The following is a 15,880-nucleotide window of genomic DNA, read 5'->3' as shown; positions in this document are numbered from 1 at the left end:
GGTGCAGTCGACGTTTCAGGCCGAGACCCTTCGTCAGGACTAACGAAGGGTCTCGGCCTGAAACGTCGACTGCACCTCTTCCTACAGATGCTGCCTGGCCTGCTGCGTTCACCAGCAACTTTGATGTGTGTTGCTTGAATTTCCAGCATCTGCAGAATTCCTGTTGTTTGAAGTATTTTACATTACCAATGTCCAAGAGAGTCTGGCGATCACAGGAAAAACATACAAGAGGATCACTTGCACTGCGCACCACCTCGGCACAACGACGGCACACAACAAGTCCAGCTCTATCGCTATTGAGAAACTCACTGATGGGATAGTCCTGCTGTACTTGATCTTCCTGGTAACCAGAAATGTCTTTAGATCCTAAAAAAGATGTAAAGGATGAACATGTGCACCTTCAGTTGGGCCCGGAGAGACAGCTGCATCCATGCATGCCGCCACCTTATCGGAAGTTCCAGAACTCACCCACATCCCTCTCCCCAAGTCTTAACGTGGCACCTAAATCCCCTCTCTGATCCCCAAATCATTCTTTTGAACATTTAAAAAAAAAAGCAACCAAATCTGAGCCACAACCTCGATGGGGACTGTAGCTCGGTGTCATCTTGACCAGATGAGAAAGGAGTTCACGTGTGTTGGTGAGGGACAGAGGACAAAGACTACTGGGGGAAGATCTCTAGAGGAAGTTAAGTCAGCAATTCTCTGGGAAAGCATGGTCTCATGTTCCATAATGGTCCAGTGGAAGGTATAATATGTCTCAGATCTGAGGTACTTGGGGTGAAATATTTGAGGAGACCTGGAGGGGGAACTTATTCAGTCAAAGTGGTGAGAGTGTGGAACGAGCTGCCGGCAGAAAATTATGAATGTAGGTTCGATTGCAACTTTTAAGAGAAGTTCTAAATAAGTATATGGATGGGAAGGGTGCAGAGGGCTGTGGTCCAGGTGCAGGTTGATGGGAGTAGGCAGAGTAACAGTTCGGCATGGATTAGATGAACTGAAGGCAGCTTCTGTGGTGGTGTTCTCCATGACTGTATGAGCTAAGTCTTTGATAGCAGTAAGGACATTATTTCGTATTAATAGAAGTATTGTTTATTTATTTTATTGAGATACAGCACAGAACGGGTCCTTCTGGACCTTCAAGTTGTGCAGCCCAGCAATCCCCCAATTTAACTCTATCCTAAACAATTTATAATGACCAATTAACCTACCAACTGGTACATCTTTGGACTGTGGGAGGAAACTGGAGCACCTGGAGAAAACCCACACATTCCATGGGGAGGACATACTAACTCCTTACAGGATGTCGGAATTGAACTCTGAACTCCGACGCCCACAGCTGTAATAGCGTTGCGCTAAGAGCTATTAGACTAAGGAGCTGGTGGTAGACCTGAGGAGAGCCAAGGTACCGGTGACCCCTTTTTCCATCCAGGGGGTCAGTGTGGACATGGTGGAGGATTACAAATACCTGGGGATACAAATTGACAATAAACTGGACTGGTCTAAGAACACGGAGGCTGTCTACAAGAAGGGTCTGAGCCATCTCTATTTCCTGAGGAGACTGAGGTCCTTTAACATCTGCTGGATGATGCTGAGGATGTCCTACGAGTCTGTGGTGGCCAACGCGATCATGTTTGCTGTTGTGTGCTGGGGCAGCAGGCTGAGAGTAGCAGACACCAACAGAATCAACAAACTCATTCGTAAGGCCAGTGATGTTGTGGGGATGGAACTGGACTCTCTGACGGTGGTGTCTGAAAAGAGGATGCTGTCCAAGTTGCATGCTATCTTGGTCAATGTCTCCCATCCACTACATAATGTACTGGGTGGGCACAGGAGTACATTCAGCCAGAGACTCATTCCTCTGAGATGCGGCACAGAGTGTCATAGGAAGTCATTCCTGCCTGTGGCCATCAAACTTTACAACTCCTCCCTTGGAGGGTCAGACACCCTGAGCCATTAGGCTGGTCCTGGACTTATTTCATAGTTTACTGGCATAATTTACATATTACTATTTAACTATTTATTACTATTCTTCTATTACTATGCTATTACTATTTATTATTTCCATGACTATTACTATTTACTAATAGTAATATTACTATTACTACTTCTATTACTATTTATTATTTATGGTGCAACTAATGAAAACCAGTTTCCCCCAGGATCAATGAAGTATGACTATGACTATGCTACTGTTATGCTGGATATGATTGTACATTGTAATATATAACACAAAACTCTGACAAGTTTTGTTAATTCTTCCAGCTGGAGACGGTGGAACTCATAAACATCCTAACCCCCGTTCCTTCATTGAGCCCCAGGCTTGCCGATGTGCTGATGGTCTCACTAATGATCACTCCTGAGTTGGCAAATGGAGAAGTTGGGTTTAGCAGCAATGAAACTCTCTTTGTCTATGAGCCAGAGAACTCGTCTGACGGTCAGGTATGTGGAGCTATATATGTTTTTTGTTGCCTGGGTTGGAATCTGTAAAAGAGATTGGGGCAGAATTGACAAATGGATTTTAAAGTGGGAAGCTTTGAGGTACACTTTGGTAAAATTAATGCAAAAGTTCAAATGGTTCCATTTATTATCAGAGAATGTTTACAGTATACAACCTGAAATGCTTGTCTTCACAGACATACACGTAAAACAGAACCCCAAAAGAATGAATGACAGAAACACATTAGAACCCCAAAGCTCTCTCTCCCCCTCTTCCCCGCCCATTTCAGCAAAAAGCGTCAGTGCCCACCACCCACCAAGCAACAGCAAAGCCCTCAAAGAGAGAACATGATCTGCAGTCAACAAAAACTATTGTTTACCTGACAGTTTGTCATACCACAGGCTCTCTCTCTCTCTCTCTCTCTCTCTCTCCCTCCCTCTCACTAACAAGGGACAGAGAGATGTCACTCATTTCACAGTGAAAGGGGAGACTAACAGTCACTGTTACGATGTTACAGTCTGCCACGTTGCTCTTTATTCCAAGATTCACTGACTCAATAATCGGCAGCAAACTTTCTCCACCATCGAGCGATGTTTCTTCTCTTGCAACGCCTCCGTCGGCAACACTGGCCTAGAATCGGTTGTCTGCAGGGCCGCACCCCAGACACACCATCTCAACCACAAACTCTAGCCACCCCAACCACAAACTGTTTCAACTGTTTCCGTCTGGCAAATGGTACTGCAGCATTAAGGCCAGGAGCTTCTTTCACCAGGCCATCAAATTTATCAATACACTTTGATCTGATTGCATACCTGACTGTACATACATGCATACAAAACAATTATGTATACAATCTTAGTGTTTGGGCAATATTCTCATACATTTCCCTTCCTTATTTCTTGTACATAGTGACAAAAGATTTTTATTCCATCATGTTGCAAGATGGGTCTAAGAAATAAAATTCTAAAGATTCTAAATCTTGGAGAATGTCAAAAAATGGTCGGCCGGCGAGCGCCAGGAAATGGAATTCACCCACTGTAAAAGAAACTGTAGTCTGAGTGCTGTTGCAGATCAGGACCTTGCTAGAACCCCAACCACCTTGTAAGGGAGAAAAAAGAGATTAAGGAGAGGAATTAGCGATAGAACATGGACGAGCCCCTCGGCCCACAATGATTTGCTGACCTTTTAACCTACACTAACCTACTGTAGCCCATTTGGGGAAAGGTAGCTCTGGATTGGATGTTGTGAAATGAACCGGATTTGATTAAGGAGCTTAAGGTAAAGGAACCTTTAGGGGAAAAGTGATCATCATCATGATAGCTTGAGAGGGGGAAAACTAAAGTCTGATGTATTATAGTGGAGTAATGGGAATTACAGAGACATGAAAGAGGAACTGACCAAAGTTGGTTGAAAGGAGACACTAGCAAGGACAATAGGAGTTTCTGGGGGCAGTTCGGAAGATACAGGATAGATCAACTGTGGCTGATTATATCTGATTATATTATGTGACATGGTTTCAGATCTATATTGCTTTGCTACGTGATGGAACTGACGGCTCTGCAGAGGTTTTCTGGCATTTGGAGCCCACTGGCGTGAATCGTGACAACATCGGGATTGATGACCTCAGCCCGTTCAATGGTTCTGTTCAATTCTCATCAGGCCAAAGCAACGTGACAATCAACATCACAGTAAAATCTGATGATCTGCCTGAATTAAATGAGACTGTGATGATCTCTTTAGACAGGTACACGTATCTGTAATTTGAGTATTGCTTCATGCAGCAATTGGTTCAGAAAAGTTAATTGACTCTGACTTATGCCCAAGAACATGAGTAATTTGAATATGACAATTTGAATACTTCTGTGTGCTTTAGTAACACATACTAAATGCTGGAGGAAATCAGCAGGTCAGGCAGCATCTATGGAAGTGATTAACAGTCAACATTGAAGGCTGAGACCCTTCATCAGGACTTAAGGTGGGATTCCTGAAGTCCTAGGTTCTTCAGGAATTCCTCCAGCATTTTGTGTGTGTTGCTTTGGACTTCCAGCATCTGCAAACTTTCTTGTGTTTATGTCTTGTACTTTAGTGATAGGTTTATTTGTTGAGTTTTTTCCACCCAGTTGGTATTGCAATCCCTATGTGCAGAGGAAGTCTAAGATAGAGGGACTGCCATTTAAAACAGAGATTAGCAGGAATTTCTTTATCCAGAGGGTAGTGAATCCATGGATTTCATTGCCATGGACGGTTGTGGAGGCAAAGTCATTGAGTATATCTAAAGTGAAGGTTTATAGGTTCTTGATTAGTTAGGGAATCTAAGGTTATGGAGGGAAGGCAGGAGAATGGGTTGAGAGGGATAATAAATCAGCCATGATGGAACGGCGGAGCAGACTATTAGTCAGAGTGCCTAATTCTGCTTCTATGTCTTATGGTCTTAAGGTGACTTTGTGTAGAGGACAGCACAGCATATCTGTTTCTGATGATCTCACTGGGGAATTAGAAGCTATCTCTACAGGCTATTTTTGAAACAGACGGACAGACAGGATGTCTCCGCAATGGGTAGTTAAAACTGCCCAATGCATCACCAAGACCAGCCTACCCGTAATGAAGGACATGTAAACCAAAGGTGCCGGAAAAGACCAGTTACATTGTGAAGGATCCAATCCACCCTGATCATGGATTGTTTGTCCCACTCTCATCAGGGAGGAGGCTATGTAGCATCCACGCCAGGACCACCAGGCTCAATAACAGTTAATTTCTCCAAGCAGTAAGGCTGATCAACACGTCCATCCATTAATCTACAACATGACCTCCACCGCTATTGCATACACATCACCCTGCATCACTTTACATACATGTAAGCGGTCTATGTACATGGCATTTACTTGTGCATTGTGTTTTATAGGATTGCTTTTATATTTATATTTATTGTTTTTGTTTTTTTAAATTTTGTTCTTTATGCTTATTGTGTTTCTTTTAATGCTGCATCAGATCCGGACTAACAATCATTGTGTTCTCCTTTATACTCCTGTACTGAAGGAAGTTGGCTGGTGGAGCAGTGAGAGCAGTGCCGGGCTCGAGAACGGAGGTTCTCGAGTTCGATCCAGAGACAGACTACCCCCGTACGCGCTCTCCATCCGCGCCGGGTTGATGTTGAGCTCGCAACTCGGCCTCGTAAAATAATACCGCGAAATGTCTGTGCGAGGAGTGGCGCCCCACACAGCCTTTCGAACCGCGCCTTGTAAGACATGAAAATGCCCGACGCTGGCCTCTCAGGCCTGAGTCGACGTCATCATCATCATCACTGACGAAAGACAATAGACATTCTTGAATCTTGAATCTCTACTCTGCATTCCTTCCAGCTGGGTACATTCACATAATATACTTATTTTATTTAGAGATACAGTGTGGAACAAGCCCTTCTGGCCCAACAAGCCACGCTGCCCAGGAACCCCGATTGAAACCCAGCCTAATCACAGGACAATTTATAATCGACTAAGCAGTAAGTTTGGACTGTGGGAGAAAACTAGAAACCTGTGTGCTCACGGGAAGAATGTACAAACCTTCTTCCAGAGTATGCCTGAGTTGAACTCTGAATTCCAACGCTCGAGATGTAACGGTGTTGTGCTAACAGCTGTGCTACCGTGGAGGCCTCTGCCATGTCTGGTGACCGAGCAAGTTAGAACAGGGCCATGCATGATCTCCAGAAAGCCTTCTCACAGCCAAAGTGACTGTTCTGGAATAAACTTGAATCAATGAACTATGCTCCACAGTTGTGACAGGGCTTGAATGCTATCACCTCTTGCCGAGTGAAATCAAGTGCCACAGGTAACAGCAGGGCTCTGCTTCTAGATGAATTTAGTGCCTTCTATTCTCTATTGACTGTCAAAACACGGAGGAACGATCACAAATTCCCATAGCCCCCGGTGGCTCTGTGATTTCAGATTCTGAGGCCAATGTGAGAGCTCCCTCCAGGAGGGTGAACCCTTGGAAAGCACCCAGCCCAGATGGGGTACCTGGCCGAGGACCAATGACCTGTGCTGATCAGTTGGCTAGTGTGTTCACTGAAATCTTTAACCTCTCACTTTGGGAGTCTGAGCTACCCATCTGCTTCAAGCAGGCTTCAATTATGCTGGTGTCCGTGGTAACCTGCCTCAATGACTATCTTCCAAGTAGCACTTACATCCACAGTGTGAAACCCTCCAGCAAACTAATCACTAAGCTTCAAGACCTTGGCTTCAATACCTCCTTGTGCTATTGGATCCTTGATTTCCTCACTGGCAGACCCCAGTCAGTTTTGATTGGCGGCAACATCTCCGCACAATCTCCATCAGCACAGGTGCACCACAAGGCTGTGTGCTTATCCTCCTACTGTACTGGCTTTACTGTATAACTGTATGGCCAAGCACAGCTCCAATGCCATATTTAAATTTGCTGATGACACCAGAGTCATAGCCTAACTCAAAGGTGGTGGAGAGTTAACTTATTGGAGGGAGGTTGAAAATCTGGCTGAGTGGTGCCACAATAGCAACCTCTCTCCATGTCAGCAAGACTGATTAGTGACTTCAGGACGAGAAAAACCGGAGGTTCATGAGCCAGCTGTCATTGGGGGGAACAGAGGTGTAGAGGGTCAGAAACTTTAAATTCCTCAACGTTAACATTTCTGAGGACCTGTCCTGGGTCAGCAAGTAAATGCCATTATGAAGGAAGCACAACAACAGTCTTCTACTTCCTAAGAAGTTGGTGAAGATTAGGCATGTCATTTAAAACTTTGACGAACTTCTACAGATGTGTGCTGGAGAACATATTGACTGGCTGCACCACAGCCTGGTATGGAAACACCAATGCCTTTGAATGGAAAATCCGACAAAAGTAGTAGATACCTCCCCGTCCATCATGGGTGAAGCCTTCCTCACCAGTGAGCACATCTAAATGGACTGTTGTCACAGGAAAGCAGCATCCAGCATCAGGGACCCCTAGCACCCAGGTCATGCTCTCTTCTCATTGCTACCATCAGGATGAAGGTACAGGAGCTTCAGGGTTCACACCGCCAAGTTCAGGAACAGTTATTACCCCTCAACTATCAGGTTCTTGAAGGGATAACTTCACTCAATTTCACTGAACTGTTTACACAAACTATGGACCCACTTTCATGGACTCTTCATCTCCTATTCTTGTTATTTATTGCTTATTTATTATTATTATTTATTTTTTCTCTGCTCAACTTGGTAACACCTGAGGTACGGGCATAGCCAAGGACGCCCATTTGTCAGTTGCTGTGAACTTTCAGACCATTCTAGTGGTGTTTTGTATTGTGGCTTTCTCAAGATTTACATAGATATTGATGTGTGGCCCTAATTGTTGAATGCTATTGTGTAGTGCCTTTGGGATGATACCAGTTGGAGATATTACTATCAGCACAATGTATTTCCTGTTCATGTTCCATGGTCTTTCAATTTCCTCTTTTAATTCAGCTTATTTCCAGTGTTTTTCACTTTTGATTTCTGTATGTTATGTGTGTTTGGAATGGCTGTATCTTGCTCGTTTGTCCAGTATTATTATATCCAAACAGTTGTTATAGATTGTCCTATGTGTAATAGCAAATCAGTTGTAATATAATTTGTGGTGTTCTGACTCTAAAACTGGATCAAGATTGTATTTATAGTAATGTATGATTTCATTTATGAGTTTGTATCTTAAAACAAGATTTTGAGGCATGATGTTTGCCGCTTGATTGTGTCTGTGTAAGTAATCAGATTGAGTTAAACTGATACAGGATCCTGTAATGTGTTGGATTGTTTCTGGTTTTTCTTCATTTACCATCTTGAATTTGTTGGTCTTTTATAATGTATTTTTGACAATTATTTGTGTTAACCACCTGGCCCTATATAGCCACAAAGAATCATTCTGTAACACTCACAACACGCTGGAGGAACTCAGCAGGTCGGGCAGCATCCGTGGAAAAGATCGATCGACGTTTCGGGCCGGAACCCTTCGTCAGGTTCCGCCCCGGAACGTCGACCAATCTTTTCCACGGATGCTGCCCGACATGCTGAGTTCCTCCAGCGTGTTGTGAGTGTTGCTTTGACCCCAACATCTGCAGGCTATTTTGTGTTTAAGAATCATTCTGTTTCTGGGAAAATGTCTCCAAAACTCAGATCCTGGCGTTCGATGCTTCCTTGCTTAATGTCCAAGGATACACGTTGTTTCAAAAGGACAGGCAGGAAGGCAGAGCGTTGCTCTGTTGGTAAAAAATGAAATAAAATCATTAGAAAGTGGTGACATAGGAGCGGAAGGTGTTAAATCATTGTGGATAGAACGAAGGAACTGCAAGGGTTAAAAAAAGCACCCTGATGGGAGTTGTATACAGACCTCCAAAAAAGTAGTAAGGATGTGGCCTACAAATTACAGCAGGGGATAGAAAATGCATGTCAAAAGGGCAATGTTACAATAGTCATGGGGGTCTTCAGTATGCAGGTAGGTTGGGAAAATCAGGTTGGTGGTGGATTACAAGGAGTGCCTATGAGATAGCTTTTTAGAGCAACTCGTGGTTGAGCCCATGAGAGGATCCGCTATTCTGGACTGGGTGTTGTGCAATGAACCAGAATTGATCAGAGAACTAGCATGGATAAAGCAGTGGCTGATTGGCAGAAGGCAAAGAGTGGGAATAAAGGGAGCCTTTTCTGGTTGGCTGCCAAAGACTAATGGTGTTCCACAGGGTCTGTGTTGTGACCGATTCTTTTTATTTTATATGCCAATGAATTTGGATGATGGAATTGATGGCTTTGTTGTAAATTTGACAGACGATATGAAGATAGGTGGAGGGGCAGGTAGTTTTGAGGAAGTAGAGAAGCTACAGAAGGACTTGGACAGATTAGGAGAATGGGCAAAGAAATGGCAGATGAAATACAATGTTGGGAAGTGTATGGTCATGCACTTTGGTAGATGTAGAAAGGGTTGACTATGTTCTAACTGGAGAGAAAATACAAAAAACTGAGGTGAAGGGGACTTGGGAGTCCTTGAGCAGGATTCCCTAAAGGTTAATTTGGAGGTTGAGTCTGTGGTGAGGAAGGCAAATGCAATGTTAGGATTCATTTCGAGAGGACTAGAATATAAAAGTGAAGATGTAATTTGAGACTTTATCAAGTACTGGTGAGGCCTCACTTGAAGTATTTTGAACAATTTTGGGCACCTTATCTGAGAAGGGATGTGGTGAAATTGGAGAGGGTTCAAAGGAGTTTCACGAAAATGAATCCAGGTTTCAATAGCTTGTCATATGAAGAGTTTTTGATGGCTCTGGGCATGTATTCACTAGAGTTCAGAAGAATGAGGGGTGACCTCATTGAAACCTATCTAATGTTGAAAGGCCTTGATAGAGTGGATGTGGGGAAGATGTTCCCTGTGGTGGGAGAGTCTAAGACCAGAGGACACAGCCTCAGAATAAAATGGAGATAAGGAGGACCAGAGGACACAGCCTCAGAATAAAATGGAGATAAGGAGGAATTTCTGTTGAATTCTTTGACACAGGCAGCGGGAAACAAAGGAATGTAATGTTTTGTGCTTCGTGGAGACCTGGCTGACAGATGAGAAACCGGATCATGCCATCGAGCCCTCTGGGTTCTCCCTGTTCGGGGTGGACAGGTTTTAAATTCTCTCTGGGAAGAGTAAAGGAGGTGGGGTATGCTTCATGGTCAATTATCCTGGCTGTGAGCCCCCGGAATGTGCATGCCTCCGGAACGTGCATGCCCTCAAATTCTTTTGATCCCCCGATCTGGAGTACCTGGTGCTGCTATGAAGACCTTTCTGGCTGCCTAGGCAGTTCATGGCTGTTATCATCACAGCAGTGTATATTCCACCGCAGGCTGATACTGACCTGGCTCTCAAGGAGCTGTACGAGGCCATCAGCACCCTGGAGGCTGCACTCCCGGAGGCTGCCTTCATCGTTGCCAGTGACTTTAATAGAGTGTCACTGACCAAAGTCTCTCCGAAGTTTTGTCAACATATCCAGGTGAGCACATGGGGAGATAGCATACTTGTCCACTGCTACTCTCCCTTCTGCAATGTTTACAAAGTGCTTCTGCGCGTTCCCCCCCCCCCCCACCCGCATTTGGAAAATCAGATCACTTCTCCATCTTGCTGTTGCCAAGGTACAGGCAGAAGCTGAAATGAGAGGCGGCCGTAGTTAAAACCATCCACTCTTGGTCTGACCAATTGGTGTCCATGCTACAGGCCTGCTTTGATGATGTCAACTGTAATGTCTTCCATGATGAGGATGTCTCCGAGTTCATGGAAGGGGTCACGAGTTTCATCTGGAAATGCATCAAGGATGTTGTCACCCAGAAATTGATCTGGATCTATCCAACCCAGAAACCCTGGATCAGCAGTTCCGTGCCAGCAGCATTTACTGCGCCATGCAGAGCTTACGTTGCCAGTGACCAAAAGGAACTCAAGAAATGCAGCTACGATCTACATAAAGTCATCAAGGCAGCAAAACAACAATACAGGGACAAGATGCAGACACAACTCTCCACCAACAAACACGCAGCTTATGGCAAGGTCTGCACACCATCGCAGACTTCAAAGCCTAACACAGGGGAGTTTCTAACATCATTGCCTTTCTCCCAGATGAGCTAAATCATTTTTACGCTCGATTCGATGTTGCCAACACCGAGCCCCTGTGAAGACCTACAGCTGATGCAAACTGCAGCTTGGTCATCTCTGATGGTGAAGTACGCAGGTGTTTCTAATGAGTGGACCGTCGCAAGGCTGTGGGACCGGTCGGCATCCCAGGGCGGGTACTCCGAGTGTGCGTGGCACAACTGGCTGGTGTGTTTACAGATATTTTTAATCTCTCCCTCTCCCAGTGTAGAGTGCCCTCCTGCTTCAAAATATCCACCATTGTTCCTGTACCTAAAAACACCAAGGTAGCATGTCTGAACGACTGGCGTCCTGTCACACTCACCTCAATTATAAGCAAATGCTTCGAGAGGCTGGTCAAGGACTACATCTGCAGCTTGCTACCACCCAGACTGGACCCCCTACAATTCACCTACTGACACAACCGATGGACAGATGATGCAATAGCCACAGTTCTACACAGTCCTTACACATCTGCAGAAGAAGGCTACTTATGTGGGAATGCTGTTCTTGGACTACAGTTAAGCATTCAATACCATAATTCTCTCCAGGCTGGACAAGTAGCTCAGAGACCTTGGCCTTCATCCTGCCTTGTGTAGCTGGATCCTGGACTTCCTGTCAGATCGCCAGCAAGTGGTAAGAGTGGGCTCCCTCACCTCTGTCCCTCTGCCACTCAACACAGGTGCCCCTCAGGGCTGTGTACTAAGCCCCTTCCTTTAATTTCTGTGTACCCATGACTATGTCACCACCCACAGCTCCAATCTGCTAATTAAATTTGTTTACCATACTACACTGATTGTCCTAATTTCAAATAATAATGGGGCAGCCTACAGAGAAGTCATCACTGACACAGTGGTGTCAAGGAAAAAAACCTCTCCCTCAATGTTGCAAAAACAAAGGAGCTGATTGTGGACTACAGGAGGAATGGAGACAGGCTAATCCTTATTGGTATCAATGGATGTGGGGTTGAAAGGATGAACAGCTTTAAGTTCCTTGGCATAAACGTCACCGACGACCTCACGTGGTCTGTACACACCAGCTGTGCGGTGAAAAAGGCACAACAGCGCCTCTTTCACCCCAGAGAGTTGAGGAAGTTTGGTATGGGCCCCCAAATCCGAAGAACTTTCTACAGGGGCACAATTGAGAGCATCCTGACTGGCTGCATCACTCTCTGGTATGGGAACTGTACTTCCCTCAATCACAGGACTCTGCAGAGAGTGATGCGGACAGCCCAGCACATCTGTGGATGTGAACTTCCCACGATTCAGGACATTTACAGAGACAGGTGTGTAAAAAGGGCCCGAAGGATCATTGGGGACCCGAGTCACCCCAACCACAAATTATTCCAGCTGCTATCATCTGGGATTTGGTACCGCAGCATAAAATCCTGGACCAACAGGCTCCGGGACAGCATCTTCCACCAGGCCATCAGACTGATTAATTCATGCTGATGCAACCGTATTTCTATGTTACATTGTTGTACATACTATTTATTATAAATTGCACATTGAGCATTTAGACAGAGACATAACAAAGATTTTTACTCCTCATGTATATGAAGGGTATAAATAATAAAGTCTGCTCATTTCAATTCAATTCAATTGTATCCACCACTTCTGCTGGCAATCACAGGATGAACCTGTTAGAGCTTTGTTCAGCTTTCTGGATACTATAATGTGTGAATATAAAATATTGCATCACGTCAAATTAATAACAGCCCGGCATTTCAAAGTTCAAAGTAAATTTATTATCGAGGTACTTGTATGTCACTGTATACAACCCTGAGGTTCATTTTCTTGTGGGTATGCTGTGTAAACCCTTAAGAATAATGACCACAATTGAATCAGTGAAAGACTCTATCAGCTTCGGCACTCAGCCAGCATGCAAAATTCAACAAGCTGTGCAAATACAAAAAGAAAGAAATAATAGTAATAATAAATAAGCAATAAATATTCAGAACATGAGATGACGATTCCTTGAAAGTGAGTCAATAGATAGTGGGAACATTTCAATGACGAAGAGAAGTTATCCCCTCTGGTTCAAGAGCCTGATGGTTGAAGGGTAATACTGTTCCTGAGCCTGGTGGTGTGAGTCCTGAGGCTCCTGTACCACCTTCCTGATGGCAGCAGCGAGAAGAGAGCATGGCCTGGGTGGTGGGGGTCCCTGATGATGGATGCTGCTTTCCTGCAACAATGTTTCATGTAGATGTGCTCATGGAGTATTAAGATAAATTAACACTACCTGCATTTTACCAATGGCCTCCAAGTTCAAGTTCAGTTTTTAGCATTCAACCATACACATGTATACTGTCAAACAAATCTGTTCCTCTGGACCAAGGTGCACAGTGCAGTACATTAAACTCATACACAACACATAAAGTAATATTACCACAAATAAATTAACAAATAACAAGGTGCATTTATGATACAAGTTAAAAAGTTAACAGTATAACATTAATGGCACTTCATACACGATAATACTGGTCACACATGATTCATACTTGTTGATATAATTAGATTTTTGAAGTACAGGGGACATTAACGTCCCATTAAATTATAAATGTAACTTTTTATAATTTGCAACAAAAAAAGTTGTCATCCTATATTCTGTATTGCAAGTTTTCATTGCTTTGCTCACTTAATGAGGAGTAATAAAACATCAATCTTAATTTGGAGAACAAAGTTATACCGTTTAATCCTGATTGAAATTCCTCCAAGGCTGTTGCAGTGTTGAATTGTCTGTAGGCGTGCAGTTGGCAGAAATTTGGCTGTATGAACGATGCATTTCTGCTGCTGGCATTCGTGTTGTGTGGCGCTGAAAGAGCTTGTTTCAGCAGGAGCCTCTTGTCCTCTCTGTAGAGGCAACATGACCAGCATTAGGCTGCCTAGGCAGTCTTTTTATTTGTGTCTGAAATGCTCACAAGTGCCTCAGAGATAAATAAAAAAACGCTTTAAAATCACAGTTACTACTTCCACCAAATAATTGGGATTGATTTATTCCTGTCACAGGTACAGTAAAAAGCTTCCATACTGTTTACACTGATCAATTCATTACACAATGCACTGAGATGGAACAAAGTAAAATAATAAAAATTTCCCAGAATTTTCTGATGCCCAACCATTTAACTTCCTATCACCGTTCCCGTTCTGACATGTCGGCCAATCATTTTAATTCCTATCCCATTCCTGTTGTGACTTGTCGGCCAATCATTTTAATTCCTATCCCCATTCCTGTTGTGACTTGTCGGCCGATCATTTTAATTCCTATCCCCATTCCTGTTGTGACATGTCGGCCGATCATGTTAATTCCTATCCCCATTCCTGTTGTGACTTGTCGGCCAATCATTTTAATTCCTATCCCCCCCATTCCTGTTGTGACTTGTCGGCCAATCATTTTAATTCCTATCCCCACTCCTGTTGTGACTTGTCGGCCAATCATTTTATTTCCTATCCCCACTCCTGTTGTGACATGCCGGCCAATCATTTTAAATCCTATCCCCGTTCCTGTTGTGACTTGTCGGCCAATCATTTTAATTCCTATCCCCATTCCTGTTGTGACTTGTCGGCCAATCATTTTAATTCCTATCCCCATTCTTGTTGTGACTTGTCGGCCAGTCATTTTAATTCCTATCCCCATTCCTGTTGTGACTTGTCGGCCAGTCATTTTAATTCCTATCCTCATTCCTGTTGTGACTTGTCGGCCAATCATACTGGTGGTAGACCTGAGGAGAGCTAAGGTACCGGTGACCCCTGTTTCCATCCAGGGGGTCAGTGTGGACATGGTGGAGGATTGCAAATACCTGGGGATACGAATTGACAATAAACTGGACTGGTCAAAGAACACTGAGGCTGTCTACAAGAAGGGCCAGAGCCATCTCTATTTCCTGAGGAGACTGAGGTCCTTTAACATCTGCCGGATGATGCTGAGGATGTTCTACGAGTCTGTGGTGGCCAGTGCTATCATGTTTGCTGTTGTGTGCTGGGGCAGCAGGCTGAGGGTGGCAGACACCAACAGAATCAACAAACTCATTCGTAAGGCCAGTGATGTTGTGGGGATGAAACTGCACTCTCTCACGGTGGTGTCTGAAAAGAGGATGCTGTCTAAGTTGCATGCCATCTTGGTCAATGTCTCCCATCCACTACATAATGTACTGGTTGGGCACAGGAGTACATTCAGCCAGAGACTCATTCCACCGAGATGCAACACAGAGTGTCATAGGAAGTCATTCCTGCCTGTGGCCATCAAACTTTACAACTCCTCCCTTGGAGGGTCAGACACCCTGAGCCAATAGGCTGGTCCTGGATTTATTTCATAATTTACTGGCATAATTTACATATTACTATTTAACTATTTATGGTTCTATTACTATTTATTATTTATGCAGCAACTGTAACAAAAACCAATTTCCCCCAGGATTAATAAAGTATGACTATGACTATGACATTTTAATTCCCATTCTGACATGGCCTCCTCTTCTGCCACAGTGAGGCCACCCTCAGGTTGGAGGAGCAACATCCTACATGCTTTCTGGGTAGCCTCCAATCTGATGGTATTAACATCGATTTCTCCTTGTAATTTTTTCCCCTCCCCCTTCCCATTTATTCATTTCCCCACTCTGGCCTCTTACCTCTTTTTCTCATCTGCCTATCACCTCCCTCTGGTGGCACTCCTTGTTCCCTTTCTCCTGTGGTCCACCTTCCTCTCTGATCAGATTCCTTCATTTCCAGTCTTTTACCTTACCCCACCACCTGGTTTCACCTATCACCTTCTAGCTTGTTCTCCTTCCCCTCCTACAAGCTTTTTATTCTG

At 44.2% G+C, this 15,880-nt stretch overlaps 1 protein-coding gene across 1 annotated transcript in view; it reads left to right on the top strand.

Annotated features, from left to right (window-relative positions):
• The window catches only part of adgrv1 (adhesion G protein-coupled receptor V1), a 525,473-nt gene that overhangs the window by 53,793 nt on the left and 455,800 nt on the right, over positions 1 to 15,880 (top strand). Inside the window, exons 9-10 of the mRNA XM_072281026.1 lie at positions 2,263 to 2,439; positions 3,958 to 4,181. Of these exons, the coding sequence (XP_072137127.1) occupies positions 2,263 to 2,439; positions 3,958 to 4,181 (401 nt within the window). The remainder of the gene's footprint in view (positions 1 to 2,262; positions 2,440 to 3,957; positions 4,182 to 15,880) is intronic.

This window comes from Mobula birostris, chromosome 17, assembly GCF_030028105.1.
Source record: "Mobula birostris isolate sMobBir1 chromosome 17, sMobBir1.hap1, whole genome shotgun sequence".
In the NCBI taxonomy this organism is placed as follows: domain Eukaryota; kingdom Metazoa; phylum Chordata; class Chondrichthyes; order Myliobatiformes; family Myliobatidae; genus Mobula; species Mobula birostris.
This window is presented reverse-complemented; position numbering and strand designations above follow the sequence as displayed.